Consider the following 15,705-nt stretch of genomic DNA (forward strand, 5'->3'; position numbering starts at 1 on the left):
TGTTGGTCCTACCAGCGATGCCCATACCCTGTGAATAAATAAATAAAATAAATTTAAAACATTAAGGCAGTTAATTCTAGTTCATAATAACTTTGTTGAAAACCAACCACCTCACATTCCCTCCCTGCAGATTTTGTTGATTACGTCAAATCTGTGACCTCTGTTAAGGGTTTCTTACAAAGTTTAAATATTGAAGTTGACCAATGGGCCTCAAATATTTATCTTCTGCTACCTTGCTTCTGATACTGGTGCCCATCTCGACAACAAGTGGACCAGTGGCTAAAGAATAAATCTATGTATTTATATAGCTGCTTTCACAACCTCAGGCTGTTTCATAGCATGTTCCAGGTAATTAATGACTTTTGAAGTGTAGTTGTTGTTGTAATGTAGCCAAGTCATGGACAACAATTCCTCATTAACAACAGTGTGATCATGATGGTTAGTTTGCTTGAAAGATATTGGTTAAAGGAAACATAGTGGCCAGGGATAATTAATTCCATCGGAGAGTCGGTATGTGGGTGTCCAAAAAGCAAGTCTAACAGACTCTGGAGATTCCTTGTCCAAGCGCACCCAGTGCCTGATGTACATTACCAGCATAAGGAAGTGATACCACAGATAACCACTGTCCCTACCAAGTCCAACCATCACCATACCCTGACTCCCCATTGGCCTGGGATTCCCTTGTTGATACTTGGACTCAGGTGGGTGCAGCACCAACATCTGCCACTTCTTCCAATGGTGCTGATGGGCAGTAGAGAGCTACCAAGATCCCATTGGCTGGCAGCCCTCAAGGACAATATTTCCACTCACAGCGTCCTTGGGCGTGTCGATGGTGTCCACTTCATTGCCTGATGGGCACTTTATACAGCAGGTTTCCCCAGTAGAGGTGCCTGAACTTCTGTCTGTTCTCCAGATCTGGGGACTGAGACCCCTGTTGCACATATTAAATTCTACCTGACGCTTTAATTTTAATTCATTGGCTGCACGGCTGTTTGAGATGTCCTGTGGAATGAAAGGCACATAGGTGCCTTTCAGCTATCTAAACTCAAATGAGATATGTGTGTGGCTTGGGAAGCTTTGTAAATGCCAGCTATTACTACTCAGTACAAAAATGTTACCCCATTTTTGTTCTTCCTTTGTGGGATACATTTGACTGAGTGTGGTAATGGAAGTATTGGAGTAAAATTATGGGCAGATTGTGCACTGCATTCATTATTCTGATGGCATGCCTGTTACCCAGTGTGTTTATGATGATGGCATATGGTCTATGTACTGGTTTAAAAGCTCTGCTTGTACTTGACAACTTAAGGGAGAATTTGTAGCATTGATCTATTGAATATTTGATTTCATCTGCCAACTTTAGCAATTAATCACAATGATATAACTGTTTCCAACGACCTCTCTGTCTTAAATGCAAAAGTTAATAACTTGAGGAGTATTCTGTTAGACTCTGTTGGGACTGAGCCAGTGAATTACAGATGTTTGGTTTAATTAAATCACTGTTTGCACTGGATTATTGCTGGAGCAAATCCAACTAACCATTTTAAATAACCTAATAATCTGGGGTTTCCTGTTTCATCTGTCTGCCAGTGAGCTGATGGGAGATGAAATAAAACCATAAAATCACAAGAAATGGCAGCAAGAGTTGGTTATTCAACTCTTCCGGTCAGTAAGATCATGGATGATCTGGTGGTGGCCTGAACTCCAATTTCCTTCCTGACCCCCCTCAGTATCCCTTGTCTCCCTTATTAGAGGAAACATCTCTCTAAGCAAACCTTGAATATCAATGACACAGCCTTGACTGCTGTCTAGGAGAGATAATTACTAAGAGTAATGATCCTTGGAGACAAAAAACTTATCTTCCTCTCCATCCAAAATGGGAAACTCCCCGTTTTATGTCTGTGCTGCCTGTTTTCAGATTCTTGCATGAGGGGAATCCTTATCTCGGCATCCACCCAGTCACACTCACTTAAAGTCCTTTAGATTCCAACAAGGGGACTTCTTGTGCTTCTAAATTCCAATGAGTATAAGCCCAACCTGCTCCAACTTTCCTTGTAAGACAATCCATTTATCCCAGGGATAATAGGAACTACAGATGCTGGAGAATCCGATATAACAAGGTGTAGAGCTGGATGAACACAGCAGGCAAAGCAGCATCGTAGGAGCAGGAAGACTGATGTTTCGGGCCTAGACCCTTCATCAGAAAACGGTCTCGGCCTGAAACGTCAGCCTTCCTGCTCTTGTGATGCTGCTTGGTCTACTGTGTTCATCCAGCTGTATGCCATTTATCCCAGGATTCAGCCTAGTAAACCTTGTCTGAACTGCTTTCAGCGCAAGTATATTTTCTTTCAGGAAGAACAGTGGAAACTGTACCTAGTAATGCCCCGTATAGCTGCAGCAAGTCATCCTTCCTTTTACTTTTCAACCTCCTTCCAATAACAGCCAACATCCCATTTCCCTTGCCCAAGACTTGCTGTAGCTACATGATAACGTTTTGTGATTCATGCACAGTGACATCCAGAGCACCCTGAAACATGGCATTCTGCAGACACTCTCCATTTGAATAATCTGCTTCTCCACACTTCCTGCCAAACTGGACAACCTCACATTTTCAAACATTACACGTCATCTACCAAATATTTTGCCTGCTCATTTAACCCATCGATATCACTTAACACACTCTCTTTGGACTGTCCTCATTCAGAGATAGCAAGAACTGCAGATGCTGGAGCCAGAGGTAACACAGCGTGGAGCTGGAGAGTATCAGAGAGGGGAAGTGAAGAAGGGTGTTCCTAATGACTGGAGATTGCAGAACCAAAGGTCACAGACTAAGGATACACAGTAGAACGAAGATGAGGAGAAATGTCTTCGCCAAGAGAATGGTGAGCCAGTGGAATTTTCTATCATTGAATATTTTTAAGACAGAGTTAGATATTGTTCTTCGAGCTAAAGAGATCAAAGAATATGGGGAGAAAGCAGGAACAGGAATGAGCAGGCATGCTCATATTTAATGGTGGAGCAGGCTCAAGAACTGAATGGCCTACTCCCAGTCCAATTTTCTCTGTTTCTATGTTAAATTGGGAAAGGGGAATGGATAATCCGGTAGTTAATTAATCATTGCTTTAAGCATAAAATTAAACGGAACATTTATAACTCACTGACCTAGTTCCAAACACATATAAATAGGATTCAGACTTGATTGATATTCCCCAATAAGGACAAACCAAAGTGCTTTGAAACAGACAAAGTGTAGTCACTGCTGTAACATAGAGAATGTATTTACATAAGTTCCTACAAACAGTAAATTTACTTGCATGAGCTCCCACAAACTGTAATGTGATAATGACCTGATAATCACTTTTAGCAATGTTGATTCCAGTGAGATCTCACCTGTTTCTCCTCTAAAGAATACCATGTGATTTTTTTAACTTCCACCTGGGAGAGCAAACAAAGGTACAGATTTATCACCAATGCAGCACAGCAGGACAGGAAATGAGAATTGTTACGATTCCAGCTGCTTCAGCAAGTGGAATAGTCAAACCCCAGAATAAAACCTGCCTCGCTAGATCTTTTTCCCCTTTGTCAAACCTTGTGGTCTTTCACTGAAACATAAGCACATCAGACTACAGATTAGATTTTAACAATAAAACAGAAGTTTATTACATTGAAGAAATAAAATAAACCAAAATATCAAATATAGCAGTTTCAAAAATTTCAGAACACATTGCAAAAGAAAGTTACCCATGAGAACTTTCCCCTTGACTACTCACAAACTTAAAGCTTAGCCTTCCTCAGTTTTTTCATAGTCTGCAGAATTCGAACAAAATACTTTAACTGTTCTAAACAAGAGAGAGAAGTTACAGAGACAGAGACTGCATTGTTTTAAATGACAAAGGAAATGCTTTTGTAAAGCGCAAAAAGTGTAGCAATGAGATAAGTACAGGAATAAAAGATGGATCCAGAAAAGGTGTGAATGCTTTCAACAGTTCCATTACCAGCAGCTTTCCAATACAGCCGAAGACAACATGTTGCTTTATTCTGAATAATATCCACTGAGAAACCTCAGCCAAGATTGCTTCTCAGTGAATCAGCCATGAAACTCTCTGAGGAATACTACAATATGATCAGTGTTACTGCTGTGGAATGCCTACTGAATGTTTAATGTTTAACCACACATCCATAAGGCAGCCCCACAGTCAGTGCACCATCCCTTTACTACCATACTACATGGGCTAGATATAGCTTTCACCTCAGTGGGCAAGAACTTAAATCCAAAAACCTTACAACTCAAGAAATAAATAGTGTTAAAAACCAAAAGAACTGTGGATGCTGTAAATAAGAGACAAAAAACAGAAGTTGCTGAAAAAGCTCAGCCGGTCTGGGCAGCATTTGTGAAGAGAAATCAAAGTTAAGGCTTCAGGTCCGGTCACCTTTCCTCTGAAATAAATAGTATTACTCACTGATGTATAGCTGACAGTAAAATTCGGCCTTTTTCTCTCCATAAATTCTGCCAGGCCTGTTGAGTTTCTCCAGCGCTTGCTGTTATTTCAGATTTCCAGCATTCTCAGTGTTACGCTTTCAATGTAGGCGTCAGCTGGCATACCCTTGGAGGTGTTTGTGTCCTGTTTAGACCTCCCCAATATGAAAACATGTATATGGACATGTGGTTATCTTAGGAAATGATGTTGAAGCATCCCCTAGGCAGGGATGTAAGATGTAGCAATTTCCCCAGATCTTTAACTCCTGCAGCGAGGCGCCAAGAAGCTTTGCCTAGATTTCGGAATGGGCTACAACACGGAAAATCTCCTATACTGTCTGTAATGAATATAGTATCCATTGTTAATCAATTCTGGAGAGGGATTCAGGAGATGAGATTTTTATGAGTAAGACCTGTGCTCAATTGAAGTGCAAAATACTGAGTTTAAATTCCTTTCCTTGTACATTATTTTCATGTAACTGCAAAATGAATTTGAGATTTCCCATGTATACGAATGATAAACATGCAGCTCTGAAGATGTTGAAGAAATTCACTTTATTAAATAGTGCTCCCAATCAATATTTGCGAGTGAAAATGGATTCTAAAGTGAAATTTCATATCCTACTAAAACAGTGCTGTGTCCAAGGGCACAATTAACTTGTATTCAATGCTTGTCTTTGGGCAAATAATGTGCACAACAGAATCATTGGTTGTTTCCCTTCTGGATCAGAAGCACCTCTGTTAGTCCTCTTTCTCTTCTACAATGTCGAAAACTATACAGTCTGCTCCCAACAAAGTGTTTTCATTTATTCTTCCTTTGCTGGTGCTATGATTCCAGCTGCTGTTGTTACAAGCCAGGCCACATCCGAGAATGAAATCTGACTTGATTATCAATTTTTCTTCAATTTAGTGTGGCAGCCTTTCACTAAAACATAAGCACACAAAGCTGCACATTTGGTTTTAACAATAAAACAGTTCATTGCACTAAAGAAAGTAAAATACAATAAAGCAAACCAAACTAACTATATAACACAGTTTGAAAGGTTGCAAAACACAACAAAACAGCATCCCATGTACTCCCTAAAACAGTCACTTTACAGTTACTTAACAATCTGGAGCGGTTTTCTTTGTCTATCAAATCTGCATGTTAGATTTAACTGCTTCTGCTCAGTTTCTGTCCCTCAAATTGTGGGGTCTTCCTCCTTCACCATTCACACAACTGAGAGTTTAGACTTCCTCAGTGTTTTACTAATCCACACGGTTCTCCCCAGACATTCCAGCTCTGGAAGTTTCACTAACTACACCCTTTCACAAAAATAGCTTATTTCCTTAGCCACTCTGAACAGTCTCCATTTCTAGGATAGATTATACTTGGTTCTGACCCCAGTTGAGTTGAGAGTATGACTTGGAGGGGAACTTGTAGCTGATAGAGTTGCAAACCATGTGCTGCTCATTGCTCCCCCCAGTATCTGGAAACATACGCTGTGCCTCTAAGCTGATCAGTATTGTATCATTTATTGTGTATCCTATTGACTAGTTTGCCCTCCCCAAATGCCTTACTGCACATTCCAGCGGATTAAATTCTATTTGTCCCTTTCTGTTAACCGATCAGCCCATTGTTACTATATTCCAAGTCTGCAGCTTTCTTCCTCTTTATCAACCATGCACTCATTTTTAGTCTATCATCTGCAACTTAAGTTTGCTTCTTTGCTCTATACCACGAAAGGGAAAGGACCCAATACTGAACCCTGTGGAATCCCAATAGAAATGACCTTTCAACTACAACTACAGTGAGCATTACCCTTTGTCTGCAGTCACTGAGTTTATTTTGTTCCATTTGCTACTTTCCTTCAGATTCCATCACCACTTTCTGTTTTGACCAATTCATCATGTGGGAACTAGTCCAAAGCCACCTTAAAACCTACGTAAGCTGCATCAAATGCTCTACTCTCCTTGACCCTCTTTAACACCAATTCAAATTGGTGCGGCATAGTGACTCTGTGGTTAGAACTGCTGACTCACAGCACCAGGGATCAGGGTTTGATTCCAGCCTCAGGAGACTGTCTGTGCGGAGTTTGCACACTCTCACCATGTCTGTGTGGGCTTCCTCCAGGTGCTCTGGTTTCCTTCCACAGTCCAAAGATGTGCAGGGTAGGTGGATTGGCCATGCTAAATTGCCTATGCGAAATTACCCATAGTGTGCAGGGACGTGTAGATTAGGTGGATTAGCCATTGGAGATGAAGGGTTACAGGGATAGGATAGGGGATGTGTTGGATGGGACGCTGTTTGGAGGGTTGGTGTTGACTTGATGGGATGAATCGCCTGCTTGCACCCTGTAGGGATTCTATGAATCCTGCAATTCAAATATAGAATCAAGTTCATCAGACACAAATGAAATCAGAAAATCCCAGAACTGCTCAGAAGGTCTGGCAGCGTCTGTGGACAGAGAAACAGAATTAATGTTTCATTAACCTGTCATCAGAAGTCCAAAGATAGGTCCATTGTGCTGAATATTTCCAGCGTGTTTTGGTCTTACTTTAGATTGCCAGCATTTGCAGTATTTTGCTGTTGTACTATCCAGACGTGATCACCCGTGAACAAATCCACACTGAGTGTATTTAATTACAAATCGGTAGTTATTAGGACAAGTGACATAAAGTATTGCCAAAAAGGCAGCTTTAAGGAGGAAAGAGTGAAAATGGAGGGGCATGGGAAGGGAATTCCAGAGGTTCGGGCCTAGGCAGCTAAAAGTTGGAGGAGGGGCGATGGTCTCGTGATATTATCGCTGGACTGTTAATCCAGAAACCCAAGTAATGTTTTGGGGACCTGGGTTCGAAACTCACCACGGCAGATGGTAGAATTTGAATTCAATAAATATTTGGAATTAACAATCTAATGATGGCCGTGAATCCATTGTCGATTGTTGGAAAAACCTGTCTAGGTTCACTGATGTCCTTTAGGAAAGAAAACTGCATTCCTTACCTGGTCTGCCCGACATGTGACTCCAGACCCACAGCAATGTGGTTGACTCTTAACTGCCCTCTGGGCAATAAGGGATGGGCAATAAATGCTGCCTGACCAGTGACGCCCTCATCTTGTGAATGAATAAAGAAAAATGCAACAATGTAAAATTAGACAGAGATAGAAGTTACAGAGACAGAGACTGCATTGTTTTAAATGACAAAGGAAATGCTTTTGTAAAGCGCAAAAAGTGTAGCAATGAGATAAGTACAGGAATAAAAGATGGATCCAGAAAAGGTGTGAATGCTTTCAACAGTTCCATTACCAGCAGCTTTCCAATACAGCCGAAGGCAACAGTTCGCTTTATTCTGAATAATATCCACTGAGAAACCTCGCCAAGATTGCTTCTCAGTGAATCAGTCATGAAACTCTCTGAGGAATACTACAATATGATCAGTGTTACTGCTGTGGAATGCCGACTGAATGTTTAATGGATATTTTAGTCTCCTGATCAATGGATGTAACAGGGATGCTCTTGAACTCTCCTTGTTCATTCCTCAGTGGAAAATGTTGGGGAAAGAGCACAAGTTTTATACTCTATCAAATCTTCACACCTCGTAATTCCATTATTGGAGCTTCATTCTTGAGACCAGATAGAAGAATGTTTTATTAATATAGATGCTACATAGCCACTAATAAATCTAACAGGAAACTCAGGAGAAGCAACTTTGCCCAGAAAGTGGTTAAAATTTGAACCAGGAAGAGTGGCTGAAATGATAGCACAGATACTTTTTAAGAGGAAGCTCGAGGAGCACATGAGGTAAAGGGGATGGTAGGGTTAAAAAGGGGTAGAAAGAGTCTTGTGTGAAACATAGATAACATCATGAGCCTGTTTCTGTACTGCAAGCTCTGTTTGTTAAGCATTGACTTCAGAATTAAGCACAGTCTCTCTAGAAAAGGCGATTGTTTAGAACAGTTAAAGGAATAAGTTGTCTCAGAGTAAGGGTTATTATTTGTGAATCTTTCAGACCCCGAGTATTTTGTTCGAATTCTGCAGACTATGAAAAAACTGAGGAAGGCTAAGCTTTAAGTTTGTGAGTAGTCAAGGGGAAAGTTCTCATGGGTAACTTTCTTTTGCAATGTGTTCTGAAATTTTTGAAACTGCTGTATTTGATATTTTGGTTTATTTTATTTCTTCAATGTAATAAACTTCTGTTTTATTGTTAAAATCTAATCTGTAGTCTGATGTGCTTATGTTTCAGTGAAAGACCACAAGGTTTGACAAAGGGGAAAAAGATCTAGCGAGGCAGGTTTTATTCTGGGGTTTGACTATTCCACTTGCTGAAGCAGCTGGAATCGTAACAATTCTCATTTCTTGTCCTGCTGTGCTGCATTGGTGATAAATCTGTACGTTTCCTGGCTGTAACCGTACCAGGAAGTTCAAGAGTTCAGTGAAATGATGCTTCATTATTAGCATCAACTTCCTCAGGAATACACCACACAGAAAACATTTCCCGAATTCGTAGAATGTCTTCGTGGACAAAGTTGGATCAATAGTTGTTTTAAATTTGTTCTCCACTATGGAAAGTGGAGTGTTTCTCATTCGAACTGTGTATTGTGAAATAGTGGTTAGCTGCTGCTAGTTGTAAGTTATTATTTCATTAACATGAGAGTTCAATATTCCAGCCATTGTACCTTGCATTGTTTTCACTATTATTGTGGTTAACTCATGTGTTTCTGTTTAAAGTGGCATTTGATGAATGCTCGTGGACATTGTGCACAGGGAGTAAGCAATTTAAACTCCTTTAAACACTCTACATAGTCACTATTAACCAAGATAATTCGTTTCATGGGTAAACCTAATGAGAAATTATATGTACTAATTTATATTTGTGTATATAATATTTATACATATAATATTTTATATATTACATATATATAATATTTATATGAATATATTTGTGTTGGTTGCATTACCCGAAACACTACTCGGGTAGTGTCTCCCACCCATCCTCCTCCTCGAACCAAAAAAAAAGGTTCTGTGCGACAGAAGGTAACTAGTTTATTTTTTATTCTTTATTTTTAATCAGTCTCTTTGGGAATTTAGAATAATGGGAACGGAGGTCAGGGCAGTTGAATGCTCCTCCTGCAGAATGTGGGAGGTAAGGGTCACCACTAGTGTCCCTGCTGACTACATCTGTGGGAAGTGCACCCAACTCCAGCTCCTTGAAAACCGCGTTAGGGAACTGGAGCTGGAGCTGGATGAACTTCGGATCATTTGGGAGGCAGAGGGGGTTATTGGGAGGAGTTCCAGGGAGGTAGTCACTCCTCAGGTACAAGAAAAAGGCAGATGGGTTACAGTCAGGGGCCGGTAAGGGAACCGGCAGGCAGAGCAGGGATCCCCTATGGCCATTCCCCTCAACAATAAGTATACCGTTTTGGATACTGTTGGGGGGGACGACTTACCAGGGGAAAGCAGCAGGGCACAGGTCTCTGGCACAGAGTCTGTCCTTGCTGCTCAGAAGGGAAGGAGGAAGAGAAGCAGAGCAGTAGTCATTGGGGACTCCATAGTTAGGGGGACAGATCGGAGGTTCTGTGGGTACAAGTGAGATTCATGGTTGGTGTGTTGCCTCCCAGGTGCCAGGGTGCGTGATGTCTCTGATCATGTTTCTGAGATCCTTAAGTGGGAGGGGGAGCAGCCCCAAGTCGTGGTCCACATAGGCACCTACGACATAGGTAGGAAGAGTGATGGGGATTTAAGGCAGAAATTCAGGGAGCTAGGATGGAAGCTTAGAGCTAGGATGAACAGAGTTGTTGTCTCTGGTTTGTTGCCCGTGCCACGTGCTAGGGAGAGAGAGGAGTTGAACATGTGGCTACAGGGATGGTGCATTGGGGGTCTTTCTCGGGTGGGTGGGACCTCTACAAGCAAGATGGTCTTCACCTGAACCAGAGGGGTACCGATATCCTGGGGGGGGGAAATTCACTAAGGCTATACAGGTGGGTTTAAGCTAATTCAGCAGGGGGATGTGAACCAAAATTGTCGTTCAAGCATAGAAAAGGTTGAGAGTAGGGAGGTCCAAAATAAAGTTTCAGGGCCGCAAGACGGCACCGGCAAGCAAGCAGTTGGTTTGAAGTGTGTCTGCTTCAATGCCAGGAGCGTCCGGAATATGGTGGGTGAACTTGCAGCATGGGTTAGTACCTGGGACTTCGATGTTGTGGCCATTTCGGAGACATGGATAGAGCAGGGACAGGAATGGTTGTTGCAGTTTCCGGGATTTAGATGTTTCAGTAAGAGCAGAAAAGACGGTAAAAGAGGGGGAGGTGTGGCATTGTTGGTCAAGGACAGTATTACAGTTGCAGAAAGGATGTTTGGAGACTCGTCAACTGAGGTAGTATGGGCTGAGGTTAGAAACAGGAAAGGAGAGGTCACCCTGTTGGGAGTTTTCTATCGGCCTCCGAATAGTCCCAGATATGTAGAGGAAAGGATAGCAAAGATGATTCTCGATAGGAGTGAGAGAGACAGGGTAGTTGTCATGGGGGCCTTCAACTTTCCAAATATTGACTGGGAACACTATAGCTTGAGTTCTATAGATGGGTCAGTTTTTGTCCAGTGTGTGCAGGAGGGCTTCCTGACACAGTATGTAGACAGGCCAACAAGGGGCGAAGCCACATTAGATTTGGTACTGGGTAATGAGCCCGGCCAGCTGTTAGATTTGGAAGTAGGTGAGCACTTTGGTGATGGCGATCACAATTCTGTTATGTTTACTTTAGTGATGGAAAGGGATAGGTGTATACCACTGGGCAAGAGTTCCAGCTAGGGGAAAGGCAATTACGATGAGATTAGGCAAGATTTAGGGAGCATAGGATGGGGAAGGAAACCGCAGGGGATGGGCACATTAGAAATGTGGAGCTTATTCAAAGAAAAGTTCCTGTGTGTCCTCGATAAGTATGTACCTGTCAGGCAGGGAGGAAGCTATAGAGCGTGGGAGCTGTGGTTTACGAAGGAAGTGAAATCTCTGGTCAAGAGGAAGAAGAAGGCTTATGTTAGGATGAGTGATAATGGGAACTGCAGATGCTGGAGAATCCAAGATAACAAAGTGTGAAGCTGGATGAACACAGCAGGCCAAGCAGCATCTCAGGAGCATAAAAGCTGATGTTTCAGGCGTAAAATGAAGGGTCTAGATGAAGGGTCTAGGCCTGAAACGTCAGCTTTTGTGCTCCTGACATGCTGCTTGGCCTGTTGTGTTCATCCAGCTTCACACTTTGTTATGTTAGGATGAGATGTGAAGGCTCAGTTAGGGTGCTTGAGGGTTACAAGGTAGCCAGGAAAGACCTAAAGAGAGAGCTCAGAAGAGCCAGGAGGAGACATGAGAAGTTGCTGGCGGATAGGATCAGGGTAAACCCTAAGGCTTTCTATAGGTACTTAAGGAATAACAGAATGACGAGCGTAAGATTAGGGCCAATCAAGGATAGTCGTGGGAAGTTGTGTCTGGAATCAGAGCAGATAGGGGAAGCACGAAATGAATATTTTTCAACAGTATTCACTCTAGAAAACGACAATGTTGTCGAGGAGAATACTGAGATACAGGCTACTAGACTAGGTGGGATTGAGGTTCACAAGGAAGAGGTATGAGAAATCCTACAGAGTGTGAAGATAGATAAGACCCCTGGGCCGTATGGAATTTATCCTAGGATCCTCTGGGAAGCCAGGGAGGAGATTGCCGAGCCTTTGGCATTGATCTTTAATCGTCATTGTCTACAGGAATAGTGCCAGATGACTGGAGGATAGCAAATGTGGTTCCCCTGTTCAAGAAGGGGAGTAGAGACAACCCTGGTAATTGTAGACCAGTGAGCCTTACCTCAGTTGTTTAAGTGTTGGAAAAGGTTATAAGAGATAAGATTTATAATCATCTAGAAAAGAATAATTTGATCAGAGATAGTCAGCATGGTTTTGTGAAGGGTAGGTCGTGCCTCACAAACCTTATTGAGTTCTTTGAGAAGGTGACCAGACAGGTAGATGAGAGTAAACCGGTTAATGTGGAGTATATGGATTTGAGCAAGGCGTTCGATAAGGGTCCCCACAGTAGGCTATTGTACAAAATGTGAAGGAATGGGATTGTGGGAGATATAGCAGTTTGGATCAGAAATTAGCTTGCTGAAAGAAGACAGAGGGTGGTGGTTGATGGGAAATGTTCATCCTAGAGTCCAGTAACTAGTGGTGTACCGCAAGGGTGGGTGTTGGGTCCACTGTTGTTCGTCATTTTTGTAAATGACTTGGATGAGGGCGTAGAAGGATGGGTTGGTAAATTTGCAGACGACACTAAGGTCGGTGGAGTTGTGGATCGTGAAGAAGGATGTTGTAGGTTACAGAGAGACATAGATAAGCTGCAGAGCTGGGCTGAGAGGTGGCAAATGGAGTTTAACGTGGACAAGTGTAAGGTGATGCACTTTGGTAGGAGTAACCGGAATGCAAAGTACTGGGCTAAGATTCTTAGTAGTGCAGATGAGCAGAGAGATCTCGGTGTCCATGTACACAGATCCTTGAAAGTTGCCACCCAGGTTGACAGGGGTGTTAAGAAGGCACACAGTGTTGAAGCTTTTATTAACAGAGGGATCGAGTTCCGGAACCAAGAGGTTATGCTGCAGCTGTACAAAACTCTGGTGCGGCCGCACTTGGAGTATTGTGTGCAGTTCTGGTCACCACATTATAAGAAGGATGTGGAAGCTTAGGAAAGGGTGCAGAGGAGATTTACTAGGATGTTGCCTCGTATGGAGGGAAGGTCTTACGAGGAAAGGCTGAGGGACTTGAGGCTGTTTTCGTCAGAGAGAAGAAGGTTGAGAGGGGACTTAATTGAAACATATAAAATAATCAGAGGGTTAGACAGGGTGGATAGGGAGAGCCTTTTTCCAAGGATGGTGACAGCGAGCACGGGGGGCATAGCTTTAAGTTGAGCAGTGAAAGATATAGGACAGATGTCAGAGGTAGTTTCTTTACTCAGAGAGTAGTAAGGGAATGGAATGCTTTGCCTGCAACGGTAGTAGATTCGCCAACTTTAGGTACATTTAAGTCATCATTGGACAAGCATATGGACGTACATGGAATAGTGTAGTTTAGATGGGCTTGAGATCGGTATGACAGGTCAGCACAGCATCGAAGGCCGAACTGCCTGTGCTGTAATGTTCTCTGTTCTATGTTCATTCATATGATAAACTGAACCAAAAATGGTGAACAGATTGTGGATCTACTTCCCCTTGTGGATAGTTTTATCAAAGATATGCACAATGTAATTTTTTTGAATCATGACATTTTCACTGAAATTCTTGAAATTCTGGCCCGTTCTGCTGGGACAGATGGACAGTGACCACACCTTGGTATTTAATTAATTCCCATTTCATTGCAAAGAATCCAGAGGCAAAGAAGTAGTTCCTCACTTTTATTTCGTGAGTGCTGCTCAATCCATTCAGGAATCACTATGTTTAGTTCCAAAAGAGTCAGTATTGATTAAGCTTCCCCTATTATGATAATGTCATAAGGACCTGGGCCGTGAGAATGGGTCTGGATCTCAAAGGAGACTTTTCTACCTTCTAAGACTTGCTCATAATGTTTGAAACAATGTTTATCATTCCAATGCAACTTCTACTTGGTTACTGTCGTGTAATAACCTGTATCTAGTTTAAGACAAGAGCTCCTCGAGTCCCATTTTCACATTGAGGATATCCTTCCATTCTAAGGTCATAGGTGGGATGTTTGCTGATGATTACGCACTGTTGAGCAGCATTTGTAATGCTCCAGATACTGAAATGCCCATTTGCAGCAAGACCTGGACAAGGTCCACACTCGGTAAGTAAATGGCAAGTAGCATGGGCGCCACACAAGTGTCAGGAATGACCATCTCCAATAAGTGAAAATCTAACCATTACCCCTGAAAAATCAATGATATTACCGTCACTGAATCCCTCACGATCAACATCCCGAGTGATATCATTAACTAGAAATTGGACGTGGACCAGCTATGTAAATATTGTGACTATAAAAACAGATCAGAGGCTGGGAATTCTGCAGTGAGTAACTCACCTCATGCCCTCTGCCAGTGCCTGACCACCATCTGTAAGGCTCAGTTCAGGAGTGCGATAGAATACTATCTGCTTGCCTGGGTGGATACAGCTCCCCAGCAACACACATGAAGCTTTACACCATCCAGGACAAAGCAGCCTGCTTGATGGCATCAGAATCACCACCTTCAACATGAACTCCATTTACCATTGACGCAAAGATGGAGCAGTGTGTACCATCTACAGGATGCACTGCGTAAATTCACTAAGGTTGCTCCAGCACACACCTTCTACACCTATGACCCCTACTATCTAGAAGGATAAGGACAGTAGACACAAGGGAACATCTGCAGATGCAAGTCCCCGCCTAAGCCCCTCACCATCTTGACTTGGAAATATACTGCTCTTCCTTCAGTCTCACTGGGTCAAATTCCTAGAACTCCCTTCCTAGCAGCATTGTCGGATTCGTCTACGCAAGAACTGCAGTGGTTCCGGATGGCAGTTCACCATCACCTTCTACGAGGTATTTAGGGATGGGCAATAAATGCTGGTCAAGTCAGCAGCGAGCACATGCCATGAATAAAGAAAGAAAATTGTAACGATAACACCATTCAGCCTGAGATTAGACACATCACACATTAACGTCCAGCAGGGGTCCCAAGGAATGAGATTGAGTTAAATGCTTACACAGAATGGGAGATAAGGCTTGCATTCATTGCCCATGAGTTTTGAGGAGATGGTTTTGAAACTGCCTCCATGGCTTCTAAACCATTTCAAAAGTCCTGTTAAGAGTCAGCTCTAGAGTCCCATTGAAATCAGACGATGTAACAATTGCATCAGAGATAACGGGAACTGCAGATGCTGGAGAATCTGAGATAACAAGGTGTGAAGCTGGATGAACACAGCAGTCCAAGCAGCATCTTAGGAGCACAAAAGCTGACGTTTCGGGCCTGGAACCTTCATCGGGCTGAGACCGTTTTTCTGATGAAGGGTCTAGGCCCGAAACGTCAGATTTTTGCCCCTGAGGTGCTGCTTGGCCTGCTGTGTTCACCCAGCTCCACACTTTATTATGTAACAATTGCAGTTTTCTTTTGCTCAAAGAGCATTGAAGAGCCAATCAGGTTTTTCCAGCAATCCAACAATCACCCTGAACAAGATGAACTTTTTACTCCAAATCTATTCAACGAACTGCAATCAATTCAGAAACTGCAAT

General features: G+C 42.5%; 1 protein-coding gene across 4 annotated transcripts in view; it reads left to right on the forward strand.

Annotated features, from left to right (window-relative positions):
* LOC132210882 (uncharacterized) overlaps window positions 1-15,705 on the forward strand; it is a 350,749-nt gene that overhangs the window by 59,453 nt on the left and 275,591 nt on the right. For all 4 annotated transcript variants that reach the window (XM_059653854.1, XM_059653853.1, XM_059653851.1 and 1 more), the window contains exon 2: window positions 2,705-2,882. In XM_059653854.1, coding sequence (XP_059509837.1) covers window positions 2,796-2,882 — 87 coding nt within the window. In that variant the 5' untranslated portion in view covers window positions 2,705-2,795. The remainder of the gene's footprint in view (window positions 1-2,704; window positions 2,883-15,705) is intronic.

Source organism: Stegostoma tigrinum, chromosome 22 (assembly GCF_030684315.1).
Source record: "Stegostoma tigrinum isolate sSteTig4 chromosome 22, sSteTig4.hap1, whole genome shotgun sequence".
Taxonomy (NCBI): domain Eukaryota; kingdom Metazoa; phylum Chordata; class Chondrichthyes; order Orectolobiformes; family Stegostomatidae; genus Stegostoma; species Stegostoma tigrinum.